Consider the following 21,129-nt stretch of genomic DNA (forward strand, 5'->3'; position numbering starts at 1 on the left):
GGCGTACCTTTTCACATGATTATGTCCTTCATAACATAATCTGAAGGCTTGCTGTGACAGCCCATAAGTACTTAAGTTCACCAGAGCACCATTGCAAAGCATTACAGAACACCAGTGCCACAGGCAAATTCACCTAGTGCTAATGGTCCAGATTGGGTTGCCAGACAATGTTTTGCACTCTGACAAGGGCTTGATATATATTTTCTCTTGTGGATTTCAAGGTTAGCTGTTCAAGGGCCATTTGCCAAGCAGCAAAAATGATATATTTCTACGCACTATACATACATGATATAAAATGACTTGGTTTCACATTCTCAAGCAGCATAGCTGATATAAGTGTATTTGAAATAGCTCATTTTTAGTATAACAAAATAGTTTCCATTATGATGAGTGGTTTGTGTCTCTGGAGAAGGCAGATTGGGAACACCAGCAGATTGGGAACACCGCAGGTTTATCTTATTAAAAAAATCTAATTGCTGGATTGTTTCAAAAACACCATCCTAACTCTGCTTTGGTGTGACCTATATACAGTAGCTGTAATCCTGCATTTCATTATCTCATCCTTCTCCAACCTGATGCCTTCCAGATGTTTGTTTATTTATTTAAAATATTTCTTGGCTGCCTTTGAGGGCAGAAGCCCTCCCAAGGCGGCTTACAACAATAAGTGTTGTTGGATCACAACTCCCAGCATACCTGATGATTGGCCATGCTACTTGGGGCTGATGGGAGTTGAAGTCCAAAACATCTGGAGGCCACCAGGTTTGGAAAGGCTGCATGATATCCCTTGGTATTGAGAGGCTCCATTCATTCTTATAGCTCATGATATATTTTTGTACATCCTTGTTTAGCATCAGCCACTCAGTTTCTGCGTCTTAGCATTTTAGGCTTCTGAAGTTGATGGTGAATACCAGCACGAAGTTGGTGGTCAATATCAGCATGCACATGTTATCTCGTTCAGTTTTTTCTTATTTCTTATTTATTTATTACAATAATTAATGTCCTGTTTTTCAGGATATAAGCCTTTCCAAGGCAGTTAACAACTAAGATAAATTAATAAAATCACAATAACCAATATTGAGATATAACAGTTCTAAAAGATCCTTCCCACAGGGCAGTTGGTGGTAATAGTCCTGTGTGTTGTGGGGAGGGGATGTTATTTGTTTTTACAGGGTTAAGTTTGATCATCTCTAAGTTACAATCTGCACTGTAAATTTCAGTCCTGTCCTCTTTATTAAAGTATTCTTCAGTGGCTTCTTGATAGAAATTGTGCATCTGTCCCAACAGCAAGGTCTAAACTGGATAATTTTTCTGGATTCCCCAAACTAGTTCCATTTTTCTTTTTGTGGAGCTCTGTTGTCCTCTAAAGGTAATTTCCTCTCCAAAAAGTCTTTAGGTCCTAAGATATCCATGAGATTGGAAGCCATTGTAAGGTGCATTTCAGTAATTTTTATCATACAGTGCTTTGTTTTGGAAGTGCATTAGCTATACTGTTATACTGGGTTAGGTCAGTTGACCCTTAGCATAGAGGCTTTGCACATAAGTCTACATAAGTTACTAACAACATAAATTATTATTAGCCTACTTACCACATATTACTATGAAAGCATAAAAAGGACCAATTTATCCACCAGTATATGCCTAGTCAACTGTGGAGGCTATTCTTAAGTTGTCCCAGATGAATGGCTTTTTACAAGTCCCTAAACAGTAGCATCCTGCATGTGAAATCCAGACCTATTTGTGGCTTGAACAGCACAGGGTGCCGTTAGAGCACTCTGTTCCATACAATTGGCTCTAGGATTCTAGAGAGAGGTAGTTTCAAAGTAAATGAAAATCTCTTCTCCGGAAACTGTTATTTCTTCCTCCATGTTAAAACCCCGGGTGAATTGCATGTCTCACTGAGCCTGGTGAACTATAATGGGAAATAATTCTGAGAGTGCTTCTATGGAAATCCTGAACCCATCCAAAGAATCTCCTTACATACCAGTGGCCAACCTGGATCTATGTTTCCTGTTACTTATCTGTGTTTTCCTGGTACATGCAGTTATAGACCTGGTTCCCACATAACACAAACTCGTGGGTTGTTTAACCCATTAATTGGTGGGGCCATGCCAGAGTGAGTGCGCTACCTCTTGCGTGCTTGCTCCTTCCCCTTTGCACCAGCTTTTATAAACAACCCAGGAATGCCCCATGCCTGGGTTGTTTAATATGACATCCGAACCCAGAACTGGGTTATCGAGGGGCAAACCCAGAGTTTTAACCCGTGGTTGTTGTTGTTTGCCCCTCAACAACCCAGAGTTCTGGGTTCAAATATTGCATCAGACAACCCAGGAACAGGTGTTGCAGGGTTGTTTGAGAAACTAGATGCAAAGTGGAAGTGGCAAGCGGGCAGGAGGCATGGTACTCACTTGCTCCCATGCTTGCTGCCCCGACAACCCATCATTTTAACAACCCATGGGATGTCGTTATGTGCAAACCAGGCCCCTGTGTCCAGGTAGTCTGAGTGAGCCACAAGTTTGTCACCATACAGATCCCCATTCATTGCACCCCTTTGTTTCTAGTAAACTCCACAACGTTTACTGATCTGTTCTTCTCGTTAGTTGGGCCCCCTTCCTCAGAGGGATATCCTTGGTGCATGGAAGATACCATGATACCTTGTGGCAGGTGGGTCCCATCTTCAGGATCTTGCTCCAAGACTTTTACTTCCTCCTCAGCTACTGAGATTGGAGGTGGAAGGACCTCATGCTTGTTTTCCCAAAACGTTTCTACATTCCCCCCCCCCCCCAGCAGTTCAAGCACTTTACCCTAAATGTTCCTTACATGTAGATCTTCTTTGTGCTGATCATTTCTAATGTGAGGATTAGGAGATTCAGTTTTTCGCTAATTGTGATAATCCATCCATATTTGCACTGAAATCAAACTTTCTACCTTGATGGTTGATTCTACCTAGTAGTAGGAGCCATACTCCTGAAACTTTCTATCAAAGGGGTGAAATGGGATCACTCTGCTAAAAAGGTTGATAACAAACATTCACTCTACACTGTTTATATACTAAAATAGTTATCAACATATTGTTAAATGGTTTAGATATTCAGTAATCTTCCCTTTCAAACTCCACTCCTAGTTACATAGCTTCAGTAGATTTCATATTCCTTTATTAATAGTGCAGTCCTGTGCACATCTACTGGGAAGTAAGTCCTATTGAGTTCACACATTAGGGATGTATAGGATTGCAGCCTAGGTTATTTATTTAACTATATATTTATACTTTGCCTACTAACCAAAGTTCTCAAGACAGCTTACAATATATTTAAAATACAACAAAATAGATGAGTTCGGAGGGAGGTGCAATGATGTATACAAGTCTTCCCAGAGACATTAATGCATTTTTTGAATTGTTTATGGTTGTCACTGATGTTCTGCGGTCTGCGGGGTTGTCGTTTATTCATAATTGTTTTTATCTGTTTGAGCATTTTGTATGTTTTAATTTTGTTGTAAAGTCTTGAGTCTGTTGTTGAGAAAGGCATCTAAGAAACCCATTAAATAAATAAATACATACATACATACATACATAAGTTGCAGCTGCTGCTCTGCTTGAGGATCTCTGGGCCACCGCAGATTTCAGAGAAATTACATCGGCCTGGAAATGGCTCCCCAGAGCACCCAGATAGTCCTTCCTCCCTGGGCAGAGCTTTCTCACTCGGAGTGCCACTGCTCATGTCTCATGGTTTTGCTGCCTGGTGGCACTGGGGGAGCAAAGGTGTTTACAAGCCTCCCCAGTGCTCGGATATTCTTGCTGCCATCCTGAAACTCTGGGCCATGGCAGCTCTTGAAGGAATTGCTCTGCTGAGAATCTGATCTTTCAGGTTTGGGGATCCTTATTCATAATTTTCTCTAGCACTTTTCAGTGTATAACATACTTTACAAAATTAACTCATTTATCCTCCAAGGTGGAGGAGGCTTGGACAAAAGAAGTGGGGGAGCTTACCAAAGACCTACAGTGAGCTATCTTGGTGAGAGGAGATTTGAACCTAGGAATTTCTGCATGCAAGCATAATGTCCTAGCTGTTGCACCATGTTCTCCCTCAAAGAAATGAGGCCCACTTCTCCTCTTCCCCCATGACTGTTAGAAGAACTGTCTCTATATAGTAGACTCAGAAACGTTTAGCTTCTTTTCCTTACTGTGCTGTTTTTCCCCCTTACTTCTTCTAGAATGGACAGAACTTTTGCATTCTGGATGAGCAGAGGTTTGCTAAAGAGCTGCTCCCCAAGTACTTCAAACACAACAACTTGTCCAGCTTCATTCGTCAGCTCAACATCTGTAAGTAGCAGCTCCTCTATGTGGTGTTACTGTTTTCTCCCATAATGTGCAATTAGTTAATCTGAAACAAAAATAATTCAAACGATTTGCTAAATACATATTAAATGATCATCCATTGAAGTTGAACCATCGCTCCAAATTGTCTAACAATTAATCAAATGCTCCAGTCATTTCCCCTCCCCCTAACAAGGAAATAATTTGGATTTTTTAAATTAAACTAACAAGTTTCATTCACGACAATTGAGCTATCACACAGGCCGATTAACTAAGAAATCGTTGGTCAGTCCACAGCTGCTTAGCTTCAGCAGGGTCAGCCAGAGGCCCTGGGGGCAACAGCAGCCGTCCTCTCCACGCCTCACTCAGGAGTTCTCACAGATGCTGTTTAAGCTCAGTTTCAGGAAGTGACTGGCCTTGCTGAAGTTCCTGGGCAGTTAACTGCTCCACTGCCATGCTCCGTGGGCAAAGAAGGAGGTGGGGTGTGGGGAAGAGTGAGTTTCTCCATGAAAGGAATGGCTGCTGAGGCTTTAACTAGATCAGCTGCAGCAATCGGAAGCAGCAACTGCTGCTTTTATCCACATAGCTGTGTGTTCTAGGGAACATTCAGTCCACACGAAGGGAGGATGCGGCCCCTTCTGCACACCGCATGAAGTGAGAGTGTAGCATGTTCCAGGGCCACAGTGTCTTCTGCATTGCAAAGAAGTTGATGGGCAAGTGGATGTGGAAAGAGTTCCCTGAGAGAATGGTGTTTGACGCTCCTTGCCCTAAAAACAGCTTGAAACATTTACATGTGGAGAACCTTTTTTAGTGTTAGATCCTCCAATGAGTGTTCTCATACCTAAATATTGATTTCTATCAAAACAGAACACACACACGCACACAAGATCTACAAGCTGTGTTCACTTGGGTGCAATGATTGTTTTCTGGAATAAGATAGCGATATAGCTGATGATGTCAGGAATGGGAGCAGTGACTGCAATATTTGTGATGACGCTTGTCTCTAGCCAATGATGTTAATCGCCTTCCCTTTTAAAATGTAGACTTAGGGCTAACAAAGAACAAAGGGCATGGGTGGACAGACATTTAACCGTGGGAGGATCATATGTTACTACTTAGCACTTGTCTGCATGATTGCATTAAATCAAGAATGATTTCTGAATTCATAAGCAAATAACCATTGAATTCCACATTGCAAAAACTCCAGTATTTTTCTCATGTTCTTGTACTGGAGGAGTGATCACTTTGTGATACTTGTATTAGGAATAGTTCTGGAAGGAAACATGTTTTACTGTGATAATGAGAATAAATGATGTGGTGGGTCTTTTAAAAAGAAGCAGAAGCAGAATGCTTCATGGTAATTGGATTTATTTATTTATTTACAACATTTATATACCCCTCCACATCTCGACAGATTCCGGTCTGGTGAACAATAAAATATAAAAAGATAAGATAAAAATAAAATTCCATAGTAAAAATATTATTTTTTAAAAATAATACCAATAAAAACCATGGCTGGTCACTCAAGGCATTCTGAAATAAAGATGTTTCCTGGAGGCGCCAGATCCAACACAGAGGCAGGGAGTTCCATAGGAAGGGGGGCCACCACACTGAAGGCTCTTCTCTGGGTGGACTCCAGTTGGGCCATGGGTCCATGTGGAACCACTAGGAGCATGCCCTCTGATAACCTCAGAGACCGGGCAGGTTGGTAAGGGAGAAGGCACTCTTTCGGGTATCCTGGTCCTAAGTTGTTTAGGGCTTTGTACACTAGTACCAAAACCTTAAACTTGGCCCAGTAGCAAATAGACAGCCAGTGCAGTTCCCTCAGCAAATGAGTTGCATGCTGAAAAGGGGCAGCTCCCAACAACAGCCGAACTGCTGCATTCTGCACTACCTCCAGCTCCTGGATCAGCCGTAAGGGCAGCCCCACACAGAGTAATCCAGTCCTGAGGTTACTAGCACCTTGGCCACTGTTGGCAGACTATCCCTGTCTGGGAGAGGCTATCACTGGCAAACCAGCTGAAGCTGGTAGAAGGCACTCTTGAGCTGCCACGGCTACTTGGACCTCCAGCGACAATGATAGATCTAGGAGAACCTCTAGGCTACGAACTTGATCTTTCAAAGGGAGTGCAACCCCGTCTAAACAGGCAATGAGCCTATCTCATTGCTTGCGCATGAGCTCTCGGGGGAAGCCAAAAGACGTTGTTGACCCTGGAAAATGTGAGTCATGAGAAATCAAGAGTCGGGATGCCACCAAAAGAACCTGCTGGTCACATCTTCCTATCGTTTTAAGTCATGGATGAAAATAGCACATGATCCCCCGTGCTGTTTTTAGCACAGAAGAGAGATGCTGTGTTCCTGCCAAGTGGCAAAGAACCTGGAGCATGTGCCTTACAAATCTACAGTTATTATTTTATTCTTGATGACATGAACAGACAAGACTGTCATCCCCTCTGGCCCATGTTCAACACCTGACTCACTGGCTTGTAATAAGTGTAATAAGCTTGGCAAATCTATATTTCTGATCATCCCTGATGGTTGGGGTTGCCCTTCTCATGCTTCCTAAAAATTTGCTTTGCAGATGGTTCCCTGCTCTGCTTTTATCCACAGAAGTAGGAAAAGCTTTCCTAACAGACTGCATTATAGTGAAGATCACTTGGCTACAGTGCCAGTGGTGCTTAATTTGGGGCCTGGGAAGAATGTGCATGGAGATGTAAAAGACATCCTAATAGCTTTCTTCCACCAGCAAACTGAAAGCATTATTGCAGATGTTTGTAATGCTTCAAAAAACCACAGAAACTTCTGTTTCTCCTGTTATAAATGCTGGTCAAAAGAAGGAGTGTGTACCTAGTGTGGGAAACCTGTGGCCCTTCGGATGTCATTGGACTGTAATGGGGTAGGGAACTCAGGCCAATGGGCCAAACCTGGCCCTTTGGGATTCCCCGGATGGCCACGCCCCCTTCCCCTAGCCCCAGCCCCTGATCATCCACATATTGTTTGGTGGCTTCCCAGCTTTTGCATAGTATTTTCTCATTCTAAAAGGTTGAAATGCCTCTTCTAAGGTTTAGTTACTAGCAGGAAGAGCTTTAAAGCTAAAGTCAGCAGGAATTTTTGCCCCCGCCCACCACTGGAATGCCCCCCCCCCCCCCCGAGAGCTTCTCCAAAATTGAACTTGGCCCCGAAGCCAAAAAAAGGTTCCCCACCCCAGGTCTGTTAATATCTCTGACCATTATGTTGGCTGGGGATGATGGGAATTGGAGTCCAGCAACATTGGAGGTTAAGGAAATAAGGGAAGCGAAAAGGCCCAGATTTGGGAGAGAGAAAGGCTTTAAACTTCCTTAATATCTCCACAGATGGCTTCAGGAAGGTGATTGCACTAGAGAATGGCATGATGACCTCTGACAAGAACTCTGCCATTGAGTTTCAGCACCCTTTTTTCAAACGAGGGAAAGCCAACTTGCTGGCAAACATAAAACGGAAGGTATTGTATCTCAGTTCGCACCGTAGTGAAAACTTCTGGTGTTAAATTTGACTGCTGTTACTTGCATGCACATGTAAGGAGTAGGTAGAAGGAAGGTACAGCTTTGCCAGTAAACCCTCAGTACCAGAACCGAAGCTGCTCCGTGGTTTCCTCAGTACATGAACGTATTTTCTCCTGCCTACAGGTTCTTTGGGTATAGGCTTGACCCATTGCTCACTGTTACGGCCATCCATAGTATTCATTTTATGTACCACCTTTCAGTATTCAAAGTTTGACAAATACTTCATTAGAAAGAAAATTGATTTACATTGCAGACCCTGTGTTTCTCAGAATACAGTGGGATTTGGACACAGATTACCTAGATGAGCCCTACCTAATGTGCTATGCTGAATAAAAAAATCTTCAGCTGCCAAGGTTGTTGCTTGGATGTGCACATGCAGTCAAATAAATTTCAGTTTCATTAGGTTGGTTTGTTTTTCTGTTTTGCCCCTTTACAAAGCTATTTGTCTATTAGGAGCATCTGAAGTCTCCATCTCTTTTGCCAGGCACTTGTTTTGGGTCTTCAAAGATTTTCAGCAAAGCTGTTTTCCTTGAGTGACTGGCGAGGTCTTGGGTCCCCCCCCTTTTTCTTTTTTCTTTTTTGAAAAAGTGCCTTTCAGGCCAGCAGAGCATTCTTTTAACCTTTGCTTTCAAACCTCTTTGTGATCTTTAACAATGTTAACTTTATATGAAAACTGCCAGTTTTGGCATGAACTTCTGAAAAATCCCCCACACACACTTTTGATTCTCTTCTTAGAGAGCTCCTCTTTTTTTCAGATCACAATGCTTCTGTTGCGTCCAAACCTCTAATTGATGTTTATTTGCACAAATAACACCAGCAATGCAGATATGGCAGAATGCAGTGAGTCAGTCAGGAATATCTTAACATTTGTCACTATCTTGTCACAAGAAATAGAAGTAAAATCCTGTTGTCTTTGTGAACGCAGCTTTCCTTTTGTTTATCCTTTTGTTCTATTCTAGAATGCAAAGGCTTTAAAATGGCATTGCCTTGATTTTACATATTTGCATGCTGTGGGAATTTGGGGCCAAGAAGAGTGCGACTGGTCACCTGGGGGCTCTTTGGCACAGCTACCAGCCCTTAGCTCCCTCCTCATTGTAAAATGGTAAACTTGACTCTTCCCTGGCCAGCCTAATAGGCTTTCTGGAGCTGCTGGCTTCAATGCTACTTGCGCAAAAAAAGTGTCTCCTCTGTCTGATTTTCTGAGTGGAGGCCTCAATCCTGAGAACAGAAAGTCTTGGGTGCCCACCAGGAAAGCTCTAACCCATGACGTGGGAGAAGCTGGTGAAGACGATTGTTACAGCACAGCAGTTAGGAATGTTCATAACTGCAGGGAAAATGGCCACCGGCCTTTCCTGCAGTTTCTGTGAGCTCAGTGGGGATTGAATTGGCAACTACCCACTCACTTGTAAAGTGTCTGCAGCTGCATTGCAGGCAGCAGTACAAAATGTTTCCTGACAGACTGTAAGGAAATATTTTTCTTCCATCATCTGTAGGATCTCTGCTCTTGGGAGGGGAAGGAAAACCTATCTCATCTAGACCATGAAATCCTGCTCTCTCTAGCAACTAGACTCTTCGTTGGTTAATGGTTTTAAATCAGTCTCACTATGGTTGAATTTGCATTTGCATTTTTAGAGTGTATCTGTACTTCCCTTGTATGTCCGGCAAGGTGTTGTCACCAAGGTGTCTTGTCTATGTCTTGATCTCCATTCATATTGTTGGTGTGGCTGCTGAGTGCTGATGTCAAAACTTGGCACAGTACCATAGAAATGGGGCATGACAAAACAATGCTTAGGTCATCTAATCTCACCTGGCAACTCTGTGTTGTGGCAAGAAACCTAATGATTCAACAAACCGATTGTGGAATTAACTCTGTAGACCTGGAGCCATAAGATGTTGAGTTTTTCTTCTGCATCCTCTTTGCTCTTACAGTGGTAGGGAAATGGTTTGGCCTGACAATAGATCATGTACCTATTACAGGGAAAACTGTGAGGAGAAGGCTGTTCAGATATCCTTCGAAGTGATGGTTGGTTTTTGTTATCAACTGGTCTGGAGTACTTGTACTGAAATCCTTCAGAGCTTTTTGAGGGGGTGGGGAGAGATGAAGCTTTCAATGTAGTATGGCTGGTAGGTGATGATTTTAGGTGAACAACTCGTACAGGTGTATTCTCTTGGAGAAATTATCTTTCCAAGTGTGCCTTTGCTAGGGGGTTTGTCTATTGCTTGACAGGATGAGGGGCGTCATGCTTAGTCTGAAGCCTGCGAGCTTGGGCGCAAAGTGTTGCTGTGCTGTCCATCCATGGCCTGACTTCAGTTCACCACAGGCAACTTGGGCCCTTGAAATGTTGCAGTCCAAGGCAGGTGCAAAGGCATTTTGCTAGAGGGGTTATGAATGTAGGAAGGTTCTAACCCGTCAGATACCTCTGCTCTGTGTGAGGGAAGAGCAGGCACTCCAGTAGGAAGGGTAGGGTTTTATGGCAGAACTTCATTGAGGTCATATTGCACCAAACTCCGAGGTCTCTTCAGCAGTTTTCTGGTTTCTCCATTCTGTTCCAAGGATTAACATCCTTCTTTCAGTGGTCCCAAGTGATCTTCTGTCATTAACTCCCAAGGTCCGAAAAGAAGAGCCAGAAACCACCTTGATGGAAGAGAAGGAGTGGCATTCTCGTCACTGCAGCAGCCGCACTTGGCTTGAGTTCTGTTTTGGAGTTGGGTGGCAAGAGCATCTCTCCGCAGCCCAAACCAGGAAGTCCTACGATGCAAGGCCCCCCCTCCCCCAGCACCCATGCTAGGAGTTCTACGCCCATCTGTTCACCTTGGGACTGTATCATAGCTTTTCTTCTCCAGAAGGAGCTGAATTCACATAAGAAGCTTGCACTGTTCTTCATGGGTAATTTGTGTTGGCAGTTTCACACAGTCAAGCTAGATCTTGTGAAATGGCCATTCATTGTGCTCTGAGATGGGCTCTGATTTCTTAGTCTGGGGAGCCTCTGGACTAGAAAATCCCACCCTGAATTGATGTCTCAGATGACTTGCAGATTTCTAAAGAGAGCCAAGTCCAGCCTTAGCAAGTCCACAGAGGTGTGATCCGTGTGCTTTGGTGCAGATCAGCATTTCTAATCTAAAAAGAGCAGAGCTGATCTAGTTGTAAAGCACAGTGTGTCCTTTGGCCTTGATTTATCACTTGTTTCTGACGTGAGCCCCATGTTTCCCCTAAGAACCTTTCTGCCCATTGAGATTCATGGGTGAGCCCTGCTTTGTCTTTTGTCTGACAAGAGAGTAGGACCTGAGAAGTTATGAGTCAGTTATGACTCCTGTATTCTGGAATGCCCACCCAAGGCTAACATCTGAGGCACAGAGGAGGGTAATAATCTTCCAGCAAGCTTTTTGGAGATGATCATGGTGTAATATGGGCTTAGCTGCTGCTGTTCCTGTTTAGTATAATATATTATGTGGCTTTAGAACTGGTTTAGACAACTTTGGCCCTCCAAATGAGAGACGAAAATGAAGTTTTTTATGTGTGTGTGTGTATATATGTATATATATTTATATAAAAATAAAAAATATCCCTTTTTATAGCAGCTTTTTTTGGTGCAGTTGTTGTGGTCATAGGCTGAATCATCTTTATCATCGAAATTGACATTGTGAATTTCATGAATTTAAAGCACTACAGCTACGATCTAGCAGCAGGATAGATTGATTTAATCCAGTTTCTCGTTGATACTTTATGTATTTCCTGAACAATGGTGTAAATCTAACCACTAAACTGTGTGCATTTGTAGCTGAATAGGGTATTATTTACTAGGGCTGTGCACAGACCCCCTGTTTCTCATCGGATGTCACTTCAGATACTCCTTAGCAACCCCTATCTGCCTCGGACTGATTCAGACCCCCTCCACTTCAACTCAGATCCGAATCCGTCGCGAGATTTGGATATCCAGATCACCTGTTTTTGGCATTTTCCCATTGACTTGCATGGGAAAACACAAACGGTCATAACCTTTTCAGTTGTTATGATACAGACATGAAATTTGGGGACCTCTTAGCTCCCCGGGAGGGGACTCTACCTGCCAAATTTCAGACACTTTGGACCAGTGGTTTTTGTTCTAGGTGCAGATGAAATGTGATGTTTTCCACAAAAACTCCCAAAGCAAAGAGCTATAACTTTTCCCTGTGAAACCTTGGCCTCTCCCGGCCCCCCTCGAGGGCATCCCACTCACCAAAGTCCAGGCAGGCTGGCACACTGGCTTGTGTGCTAGGGGCAGGTGAAATTTGATGTTCCCAGAAACTCAGACCAAACTCAGAAGGGATAGTTTGTTGGAGTGGAGGTTGCTATCCCTAATTGCTGCTGCAAGTTTCTTTGAAGTGCAAAACAGCCCTTATTCAGAAGAATCACCAGCTCAGCCTCTCTATGACTGAATACACATTACCTGGCAGGCAGGCTGGAAGAGGTTTTTTTTTATCTGCTTTGTTTATTTCTAGCACACACTAAATGAGTATTTTGAATGTATGTTATATTTTAATGTGGGCGGGGGGGGGGGGGTTAGCCACACGACTCCTGCCAAATTTCAAACAGGTTTTCATTAAAACCTGATTCTAGGGAACTGAAGGAACTGATGGTGTAGCAAGTGCACACAACTGTCCAGTTTATGCAGTTGGTGATCTCCAATGATCTCTGGCTTTCAGTGCGCTTCTGACAGAGGCAGGAAGACAGAGCAACTCTGCCAGGCAGGACCTGTGGCAACCTACAGCTACTACATGCCAGTGAGTGCTTCTATAGGGAACAGCTGCCTGGGGAACGGCCATGGACCTTGGGACTAATTACATTGGTTTTCTAAATGAAGGATCTACAAAAGAAAGAAAGAAAGAAAGAAAGAAAGAGGAATGAATGGACCAAAGTCCAATGCCTTGCCCACTAAGACATATTGTGTCGGGAAGAGCAGCCTGGGCCACAAACCAGACAACACCAGGGCATATTCTCTAGGGAAGAGCGGCCTGTGGCCATAAAGGCAGATACAAACTGAATCAAGCCCACCAAGAGGACATAGTTCTCTCTAGGGGATGATTGTGAGGGGTGACTTCCGCCCTGGGGTTAACAGCAACAGCAAATGAAAGACAGATACAGAAAGAAAAGTCCCAGCAGGACAGGGGGTGGGGGGAAGGGAGTAACAGTGCATCACTCTTCGCCCACCTCTGCCCCCGCCAGCATCCTGAAGATGCCTCATATTGGGCTGGCTAGTTTTGCTACACAGTTGAGTGTTATTGGAATAAGAAGTTAATTAATATAAATACTATGTCTGTAGTGCTTTAATTAATATAAATACTATGTAGTGCTTTCGACACTTTATTGCGATGTGGGCGTATTACTTTTGTGGAACAAAGCAGCAAAAGCACACTTGCGCACGCACACATATACACAAAAGACCAAAAGAAAAGCAGAACTACCTATGCAAATAAAAGGGTTAAATGTATTGTTTTATATTTAATTTTCTTTTAGGGAAGGCAGGTAAAGTTCAAGAAATACAGGAGGACGGTGGAGGTGATAAGGTAACAGCCAAGAGCAAGCAAAGAATAGAAGAAAAATCCCCTTCTTTAATTTTGTGTTTTGGGAGGATCAAGACAGAAAAGAAACAGACAGTTCACTTCAGAATGGAGCAGAGGAGCAATACTAAATGCTTTGGCTGCTATAATATGTCTTTATTTAAGAATTTAGAAAGGAACAACTAAATGGTTGAATATTAATTAAAAAGCGGGGCGGGGGAGGGGGAGATGGAGAAACATGTCCAGAAGTCAGTGTTTGTTTTTAAAAATCAAAATAAGACTGGGTTCTTAAAAATCAAGACAACACAGAGTTGAATGAAAAAATGACAAGGACTACAGCGAGCAGCAGTGAGGGTCGAACTTAAAAAACAAACACAGCCTTTTCCAGAGTCCCCAAATGAGCACCTCGACCAATGAGCAATGGAAAGGGGGGAAGCGTAGCAACGAACGAAGAAAAGCTATGTTGGTTTGAAAAAATCTTGAAAAGAGCAAGAGCTTCAAAGGCAACTCTTTCTCGCGTAAGGAGCGAAGGAACAATCCCACGACAAGCTAGCTGTTTGCTTTTAAAAATTGAAGACAGCCTGATAGCAATGGAGAACTAGCAAAGGAATCTAAGAAGGAACTGCAATGACTGCACAGACACACACACACATCAGATCTAACCATACACCAGCCCTCTCCCAAAGAAACAACTTGCACACAAAAGGCCTGCAGCCTTTCACCCAACTACCCCCCTCCTCCACCACTCTCTCTGATTGGAGACTGCTAGCGTAGGTACAGCCTGAGAGTTCCCGTTCACCAAAGCACACTCCCTCCTCCTCCTCTGCTCACCTTCCCGCCTCCCATGTCCTCTCACCTTCCCCCTCCCTCCTCCTCCTCCTCCTCTTGCCCCTCCCTGTGAGCTTACAAAAGTTGATACATTTTGGAGACAGCCTGTCTGGACTGCTCATAAGAGCTCTGAATATATGAGTTGGAGGAGGCACTTTGCCTCAGGGCGCCTCGGTTCTCCTCTGATCCGCTTTGTATCACGAGAAGGCTACTCTGAATCGGCCCGCTTCACCTCATTATTCGGGCTTCGTAACGAGGTGGTGCACAGCCCTATTATTTACACTTTCGTTTCATTCTTATAACCAGGCTTTGCATCTCTTTGTTGGACTGTGTACATTTTGCACGCTTTCCTTTTTTTACTTATAGAAGGAATGTCATATTGTCACCTATTCTCATATTGGGTTTTCTTATGCCCAGCACCCATGCCTGTTGGTGAAGTAAAGTATGCAAGTAGAGGAACCTGCCCACCGGACGACATTGGATTTTCTTCCTCTTTCCTGTGTTGCTCTTTTCTGCGTCACTCTTTCTTGGCCCAACCCTCCCCTCACCAAAACAAAGTAGCAAACAAAAATGAAATACCCATGACTGATAGGTTAAAGCAAAGCCTGGTAGTTACTGGACAAACTAGAGCAGATTATTTTCATCAGGTGAAAATGAAATGTCTGTGTTTGTTAGGGAGTGTGTGAATAACCGTATTTGAGAAATTGTTTTTTTTAATATCCAGATTATTTAATATTGACCTAGTTATTTAAGGGTAGCTTAGTATTTAAAAATTTTAATTTAAAAATCCCATTTATTTTTTTTAAGTCTGATTTTTTATTTTTTTTAAATCATCAATTTACATCCCCCCTGTATTGCAGGAATCATTACAGACGTTCTGTATGGTAATGGCTCGTGGAAGGGTGAGAGAACTGGAACTTCCCTAAACCGGCCTAGTGAGTTCTTGGGCTCAGTGGCCATTTCATTTGGAGACTTTCTGGCTCATAAGCTTCTCTCTTAGCCACTGTTGAACATTGGCTCTTGAAACATAAACCTGGATCTCATTCACTGACTGCTGGGGATGCTCTCCTAGAACGTTTCACTAGTGATAACATGGCCCGGTTCGGGCATGACAGGGAAACCATTGCTACCTGCCATGCAAATGAAATGCAGCAAGCTTTGGCCGTGTGCCCTGTTTTGTGGCTGCATGGAGAAGAGTAGATTTCCAGAGAATAGCAAGGAGAGACAAGAAGGCCTTCTTAAATTAACAATGCAAAGAAATCGAGGAAAACAGAATGGGAAAGACTAGAGATCTCTTCAAGAAAATCGGAGATATCAAGGGAACGTTTTGTGCAAAGACGGGCATGATAAAGGACAAAGAAGGCAGGAACCTAACAGAAGCAGATGAGATTAAGAAGAGGTGGAAAGAATACACGGAAGAACTATACAGGAAAGATCTGAATGTCCCTGATAGCCATGATAGTGCAGTCACTGAACTTGAGCCGGACATCCTAGAGAGTGAAGTCAAGCGGGCCTTAGGAAGCATTACTAACAACAAAGCTAGCGGAGATGACAGTATTCCAGCTGAGCTATTTAAGATCCTAAAAGATGATGCTGTTAAAGTGCTGCATTCAATATGCCAACACATTTGGAACACTCAACAGTGGCCACAAGACTGGAAAAGGTCAGTTTACATTCCAATTCCAAAGAAGGGCAACGCCAAAGAGTGTTCAAACTACCGTACAATTGCGCTCATTTCACATGCCAGTAAGGTTATGCTCAAAATCCTACAAGCTAGGCTTCAGCAGTATGTGAACCGAGAACTACTGGAAGTACAAGCTGGGTTCCGAAGAGGCAGAGGAACTAGAGATCAAATCGCCAACATTCGCTGGATCATGGAGAAAGCAAGAGAATTCCAGAAAAACGTCTATTTCTGCTTCATTGACTACGCTAAAGCCTTTGATTGTGTGGATCACAACAAACTGTGGCAAATTCTGAAAGAGATGGGAGTACCAGACCACCTTACCTGTCTCCTGAGAGACCTGTACGAGGGTCAAGAAGCAACAGAAAGAACCAGAGATGGAACAACCGATTGGTTCCAAATTGGGAAAGGAGTACGACAAGGCTGTATATTGTCACCCTGCTTATTTAATTTATATGCAGAGTACATCATGAGAAACACTGGGTTGGATGAATCACAGGTCGGAATTAAGATTGCTGGGAGAATTATCAACAACCTCAGAGACGTAGACGATACCACCCTAATGGCAGAAAGCGAAGAGGATCTAAAGAGCCTCTTGTTGGGGGTGAAAGAGGAGAGTGCAAAAGCTGGTTTGAAACTCAACATTACAAAAACGAAGATCATGGCATCTGGCCCCATCACTTCCTGGCATATAGAAGGGGAAGAAATGGAAGCAGTGACAGATTTTACTTTCTTGGGCTCCAAGATCACCGCAGTCGGTGACTGTGGCCATGAAATTAAAAGACGCTTGCTCCTTGGGAGGAAAGCTATGGCAAACCTAGACAGCATAGCAAGAAGCAGAGACATCACCTTGCCGACAATGGTCCATGTAATCAAAGCTATGGTTTTCCCAATAGCAACATATGGCTGTGAGAGCTGGACTATAAGGAAGGCTGAGCACCGAAGAATTGATGCGTTCGAACTGTGGTGCTGGAGAAGACTCTTACGAGTCCCCTGGACTGCAAGGAGGTTCAAATCAGACCATCCTAAAGGAAATCAACCCTGAGTGCTCATTGGAAGGACAGATACTGAAGCTGAAGCTCAAATATTTTGGCCACCTAATGCAAAGAGAAAACTCCCTGGAAAAGACCCTGATGCTGGGGGAGACTGAAGGCAAAAGGAGAAGGGGACGGCAGAGGATGAGATGGCTAGATAGCATCACCGATGCAATGAATATGAACTTGAGCACACTCCGGGAGAGGGCGCAGGACAGGAAGGCCTGGCGTGCTATGGTCCATGGGGTCACGAAGACGAAGAGTCGGACATGACTTAATGACTGAACAACAAAGAGAAGAGTAGAAGCTTTTGCTTCCAGATTTAAACACAGCACAGTTCCTTGTTGCATCTGAATTTGCAGTTAGAAACCATTTCCTCGTGGATGTACGTCTGTCAGACGGTGCAGCAGGGGTTGGGGCCAGGGGCCACCCTCACTCTTTCTCTCAAGATCATCACTACCCCACACCCTTTCCAGCCCAAATGTGTGTCTCTGCTGGTGGTTTTCTTACAGTGATGTTTCAGTACTATTTCTTTGTACAGTTCTGGAGCTGTAGATGCTAGTTGGCCAGCTGGCTTGACCTGAGTTGGTATAGGCATCAATGTTGGGATTTCTCCTGTGATGGATAAGGGTATGGCTGTGTATTTGGAAAGCAGTCAAAGTCCTCACTCCTGAAGAATCAGTTTTTTTAACTTACTTTTTTCCCAGTTAAAAACCTGTCTTTGCTAAATTACCAGTAACCCAATTCTGTCCTAGGTGTCTGCAATGAGACCTGAAGATGTCAAAGTCTGCCCAGAGGACTTGCACAAAGTGCTGTCCGAAGTCCAGGAAATGAGGGAACAGCAGAACAACATGGACATCAAGCTGGCGAGTATGAAAAGGTGCCAGCGTTTCTCCCGTCAAGCTGTAGCGTCTTTTAGTGAGAGCCAAGCCACAAACTATGGGTTTCGGAATCCACCTGTGTGGCTGCATTTTAGTAACTGCTTCAGCGAAGCTACATGGTGGGATTCGGGGGACTGTGTCATGATTCTGCTCGATTTCAGAATTGACACTGAGCACAAAATTGCAGCATCATGATAATTTATGTGCGGGTGCCTTTTTGCTAGATTTAAGCTGCACTCAAGTGTCGTATTCTCTGTCCCGAGAGATCTCTTTCATGCTGGGCACTGAGCCTCCTTCAGACGCCACAGCTACCCAGGGTTTAAACAAGCAGCTACCGAGGATGTAAATAAGCCATGGGTTACAAGTGTGGACTGTTCTTCCTTGAACTGTCCACCATTCTGAGTTCAGATGTCATGGGCAACAACCCAGGTACAGAGCGCCTCTGGGTTGTTTAGCTTAGTGGGAAGAGGCAGCCAGGAGCCAGCACGCTCGCTCACTCCTGCATCATTCACAACAACCCATGGTTTAACAAACCATGGGTTGTTGCATCATGTGAACCAGGCCTGTCACTTACTCTACAGCCTCTCGCAAGTTCAAACCCAGCAACAAAAGATTTTGGTGAGCAGGGCTAGGAAATACCCTTGCCTGAAATGTTAGGGAGCCACTGAACATGATATGGACTAGCTGGACCAACAGTCTGATTAATTCTAAGGCAGCCTCCTGTATTTGTGTAGCCTGATGTCTGGTGGGAACATGGGAGAGGGCCTTCTTGGTGGCTGCCCCAAGGCACTGGAACTCCCTTCCCAGGGAGGCGAGAGTGGCACCCTCCTTGATACGCTTTTGCAGGCATGTAAAAACTTCTTTGTTCCAGCAGGCCTTTGGGAATAGCTACTCTGGACCTTTGAGAATATGACGGATGGATAGTATATTTCTTGTTGTCTTTTAACGTTTTGATATTTTATACAATTTTAATACTACTTACGATTTAATTTTATTTTTAACTTTTGTATACTTCTATGTAGGGTGTATGGATTCCCCACCATCTGTTCCTATGGGGAATCCGTGGGGGGGGGGAATCCGTCCCGTCCCCCCCCCGGGAATCCACCACAGCGACTCTGCTCTGCTCGGATTCCAGGGAGCAGGGGAGGAACTGGCTTGAGGGCCACTTACCTTCCCTCCTGCCAGCCAGAGCCGTTTGCCTCCTCCCTGTCCCTGCCGATTGCCATGTCTTTAAAAAAAAAAAAAGCAATTGGGAGGATGTGCCCATAGACTTATACGCAAAATAGAGCTGTGAATATGGACACGTAGACTTAGATGCAAGATTCATGACTCTATTTGCATTTAAGTCTATGAGCACATCCTGCTGATGGCCATTTTTATTTTTAAAGAAAAGACATGGAGATCGGCAGGGGCAGGGAGGAGGCGAACGGCTCTGGCTGGCAAGAAGCAGCCGAGTGTCGTTCCGCCTCCAGTCCTCCTGGAGCGGAGGTAAGTGGTCCCGATCCGCTGCGGATTCCTGTGGCTGGATTCTTTGGAATCCACAGCGGATTTCTCTGACATCCCTACTTCTATGTATAGGTTTTAATTGTACAAGTTTTAATGTTGTAAAGCCACCTTGAGTCCCAGTATTGGAAAAAAGGCGGGATATAAATAAATATAATAATAATCATCTGAGCCATTTTATGGCAAGTGAAAGGAGGCTTGGTGTCTTTGATGCTGTGCTGGGATAAATGCCTGTGAATTTAGTAGATGCCTCAGGATACTTTAAAAGGATATCTTCTACCACAATGGCTAAATGAGTAGAAGTGGTGAGTGAGTGAGTGAGTGAGTGTGTGTGAGTGAGGGAGGGAGGGAGAAATTCCCTAGTACCAACCCAGCTGGTCCAGTGTGAAGGGCACATAACAGGCAGCAAACTGGGGCTTTCCACTGAATATACCTTTGATAGGAAGCTGTGGCCAGTTCACCTCCCTGATGGCTGTACCTGTATGAAACATGTGTGTAGCCTTCACACAACATTATTTTTAGGTGTAGGCTTGAATACATAATGTATGAAGTGAACCCAGTGTGTGACTGTGTGACCTTTAGTACCTCTAGGATATTGTAACAACTAGAAAGTCTTTGTGTAGGGCAAGCTAAGTCAGTGTGTTCCCTCTTATTCATTTGCCTCTCTTTGTGCCTTTTCTTTCAGGGAAAACGAGGCTCTCTGGAAAGAAGTGGCATTTTTGCGACAGAAGCACAATCAGCAGCAGCAACTCTTATCTAAGGTACCAGTTGTCCTGATACTCTAGAGCATTTCAGAAGTAGGCAGATAAACTACATGCAGGTGGATAGAGCTCCTTACTCCCTTCCTTGGTCTTTCCAGGCATTAATGCCTTGCATTCCAAGATAGGTTAACTTAAGGAAATTCAGAGAAGGAAATTCCAACACCTCTTCCCCCCTATAGCCGCAAAAGCTGGAGGGTAGGTGAGGTCCTACTGGCCAATGTGGCAAAGGGTATAGGGGGGTTTCGGCAGGGAGGAGGGCTTGGGAAACTTGCCTTCTGTGAAACTCTGTAAGGGAGCAATCCTATGGCTGCTAGTCAGCGGCTAGATGGCCATAGGATACATTGGTTTCCAGGAACTGACCTCAGAACTGACCTCTCCCCCCCCCACCCAACGCTGCCTCACAGGCAGCTTGGATCGGCCCTGTGCTCCGCGCTTGGAAGAAGAGTGCGGAGCGGTGAAAACAGGGCGTTCTGGGGCAGGGAAGGCAGAAATGCCGGTACGACCCGCTCCGCCTTCCTGCGGTTAGACAGCCGAAATCAGCTGAAACACGGAGGGGACGATCCCCTCTGTGCTTCTCCTGCCTTGCATTGGATAGGCAGTCGCCTCTGAGTTCGGAGGCAGCCGCCTATCCCGGTAGGATTGCTCCCTAAGTTAACTTGTCAGCATCCAAACCATTTTTTTAAAAAACAGCAACAATGTATATTCTGTTTCTGAACTTCAGGGGAAAGTGCCTGCCAGTTGGTAACCAGAACAACAGCGCGCGCATGCACGCACACACGAGGGAGGTATTGGCAGACTCATGGGAACCCCAGGCTTTGTAGAGGTAAAAAAAGTCTTCAGGAAACAAAACTTTAGGGAGTGGAGAAACTCCCCGGACAACCCCATAAGGATTCATGGTACAGAAGCTTGATAGGAAAAAAAACACGAGACAGCCAGGTGGGAAAGGCTGGAAAAAGACGAGGGAGGAAGAGTGAGCACTGTCTCATTGTCTGTTGAGGTCATTTCTGGTTCACCCTGACAAGCTATTTTGAAAATGTCCCCAGGAATGC

At 44.3% G+C, this 21,129-nt stretch overlaps 1 protein-coding gene across 4 annotated transcripts in view; it reads left to right on the plus strand.

Moving 5' to 3' along the window:
- Nucleotides 1–21,129, plus strand: part of LOC146338664 (heat shock factor protein 3-like) — a 46,747-nt gene that overhangs the window by 9,121 nt on the left and 16,497 nt on the right. For all 4 annotated transcript variants that reach the window (XM_084814240.1, XM_084814242.1, XM_084814239.1 and 1 more), the window contains exons 2-5: nt 4,210–4,318; nt 7,666–7,793; nt 17,691–17,815; nt 20,005–20,080. In XM_084814240.1, coding sequence (XP_084670366.1) covers nt 4,210–4,318; nt 7,666–7,793; nt 17,691–17,815; nt 20,005–20,080 — 438 coding nt within the window. The remainder of the gene's footprint in view (nt 1–4,209; nt 4,319–7,665; nt 7,794–17,690; nt 17,816–20,004; nt 20,081–21,129) is intronic.

The sequence above is a fragment of the Heloderma suspectum genome, chromosome 9 (genome assembly GCF_057233095.1).
Source record: "Heloderma suspectum isolate Gila_16-S chromosome 9, 16-S_ref, whole genome shotgun sequence".
Classification (NCBI taxonomy): domain Eukaryota; kingdom Metazoa; phylum Chordata; class Lepidosauria; order Squamata; family Helodermatidae; genus Heloderma; species Heloderma suspectum.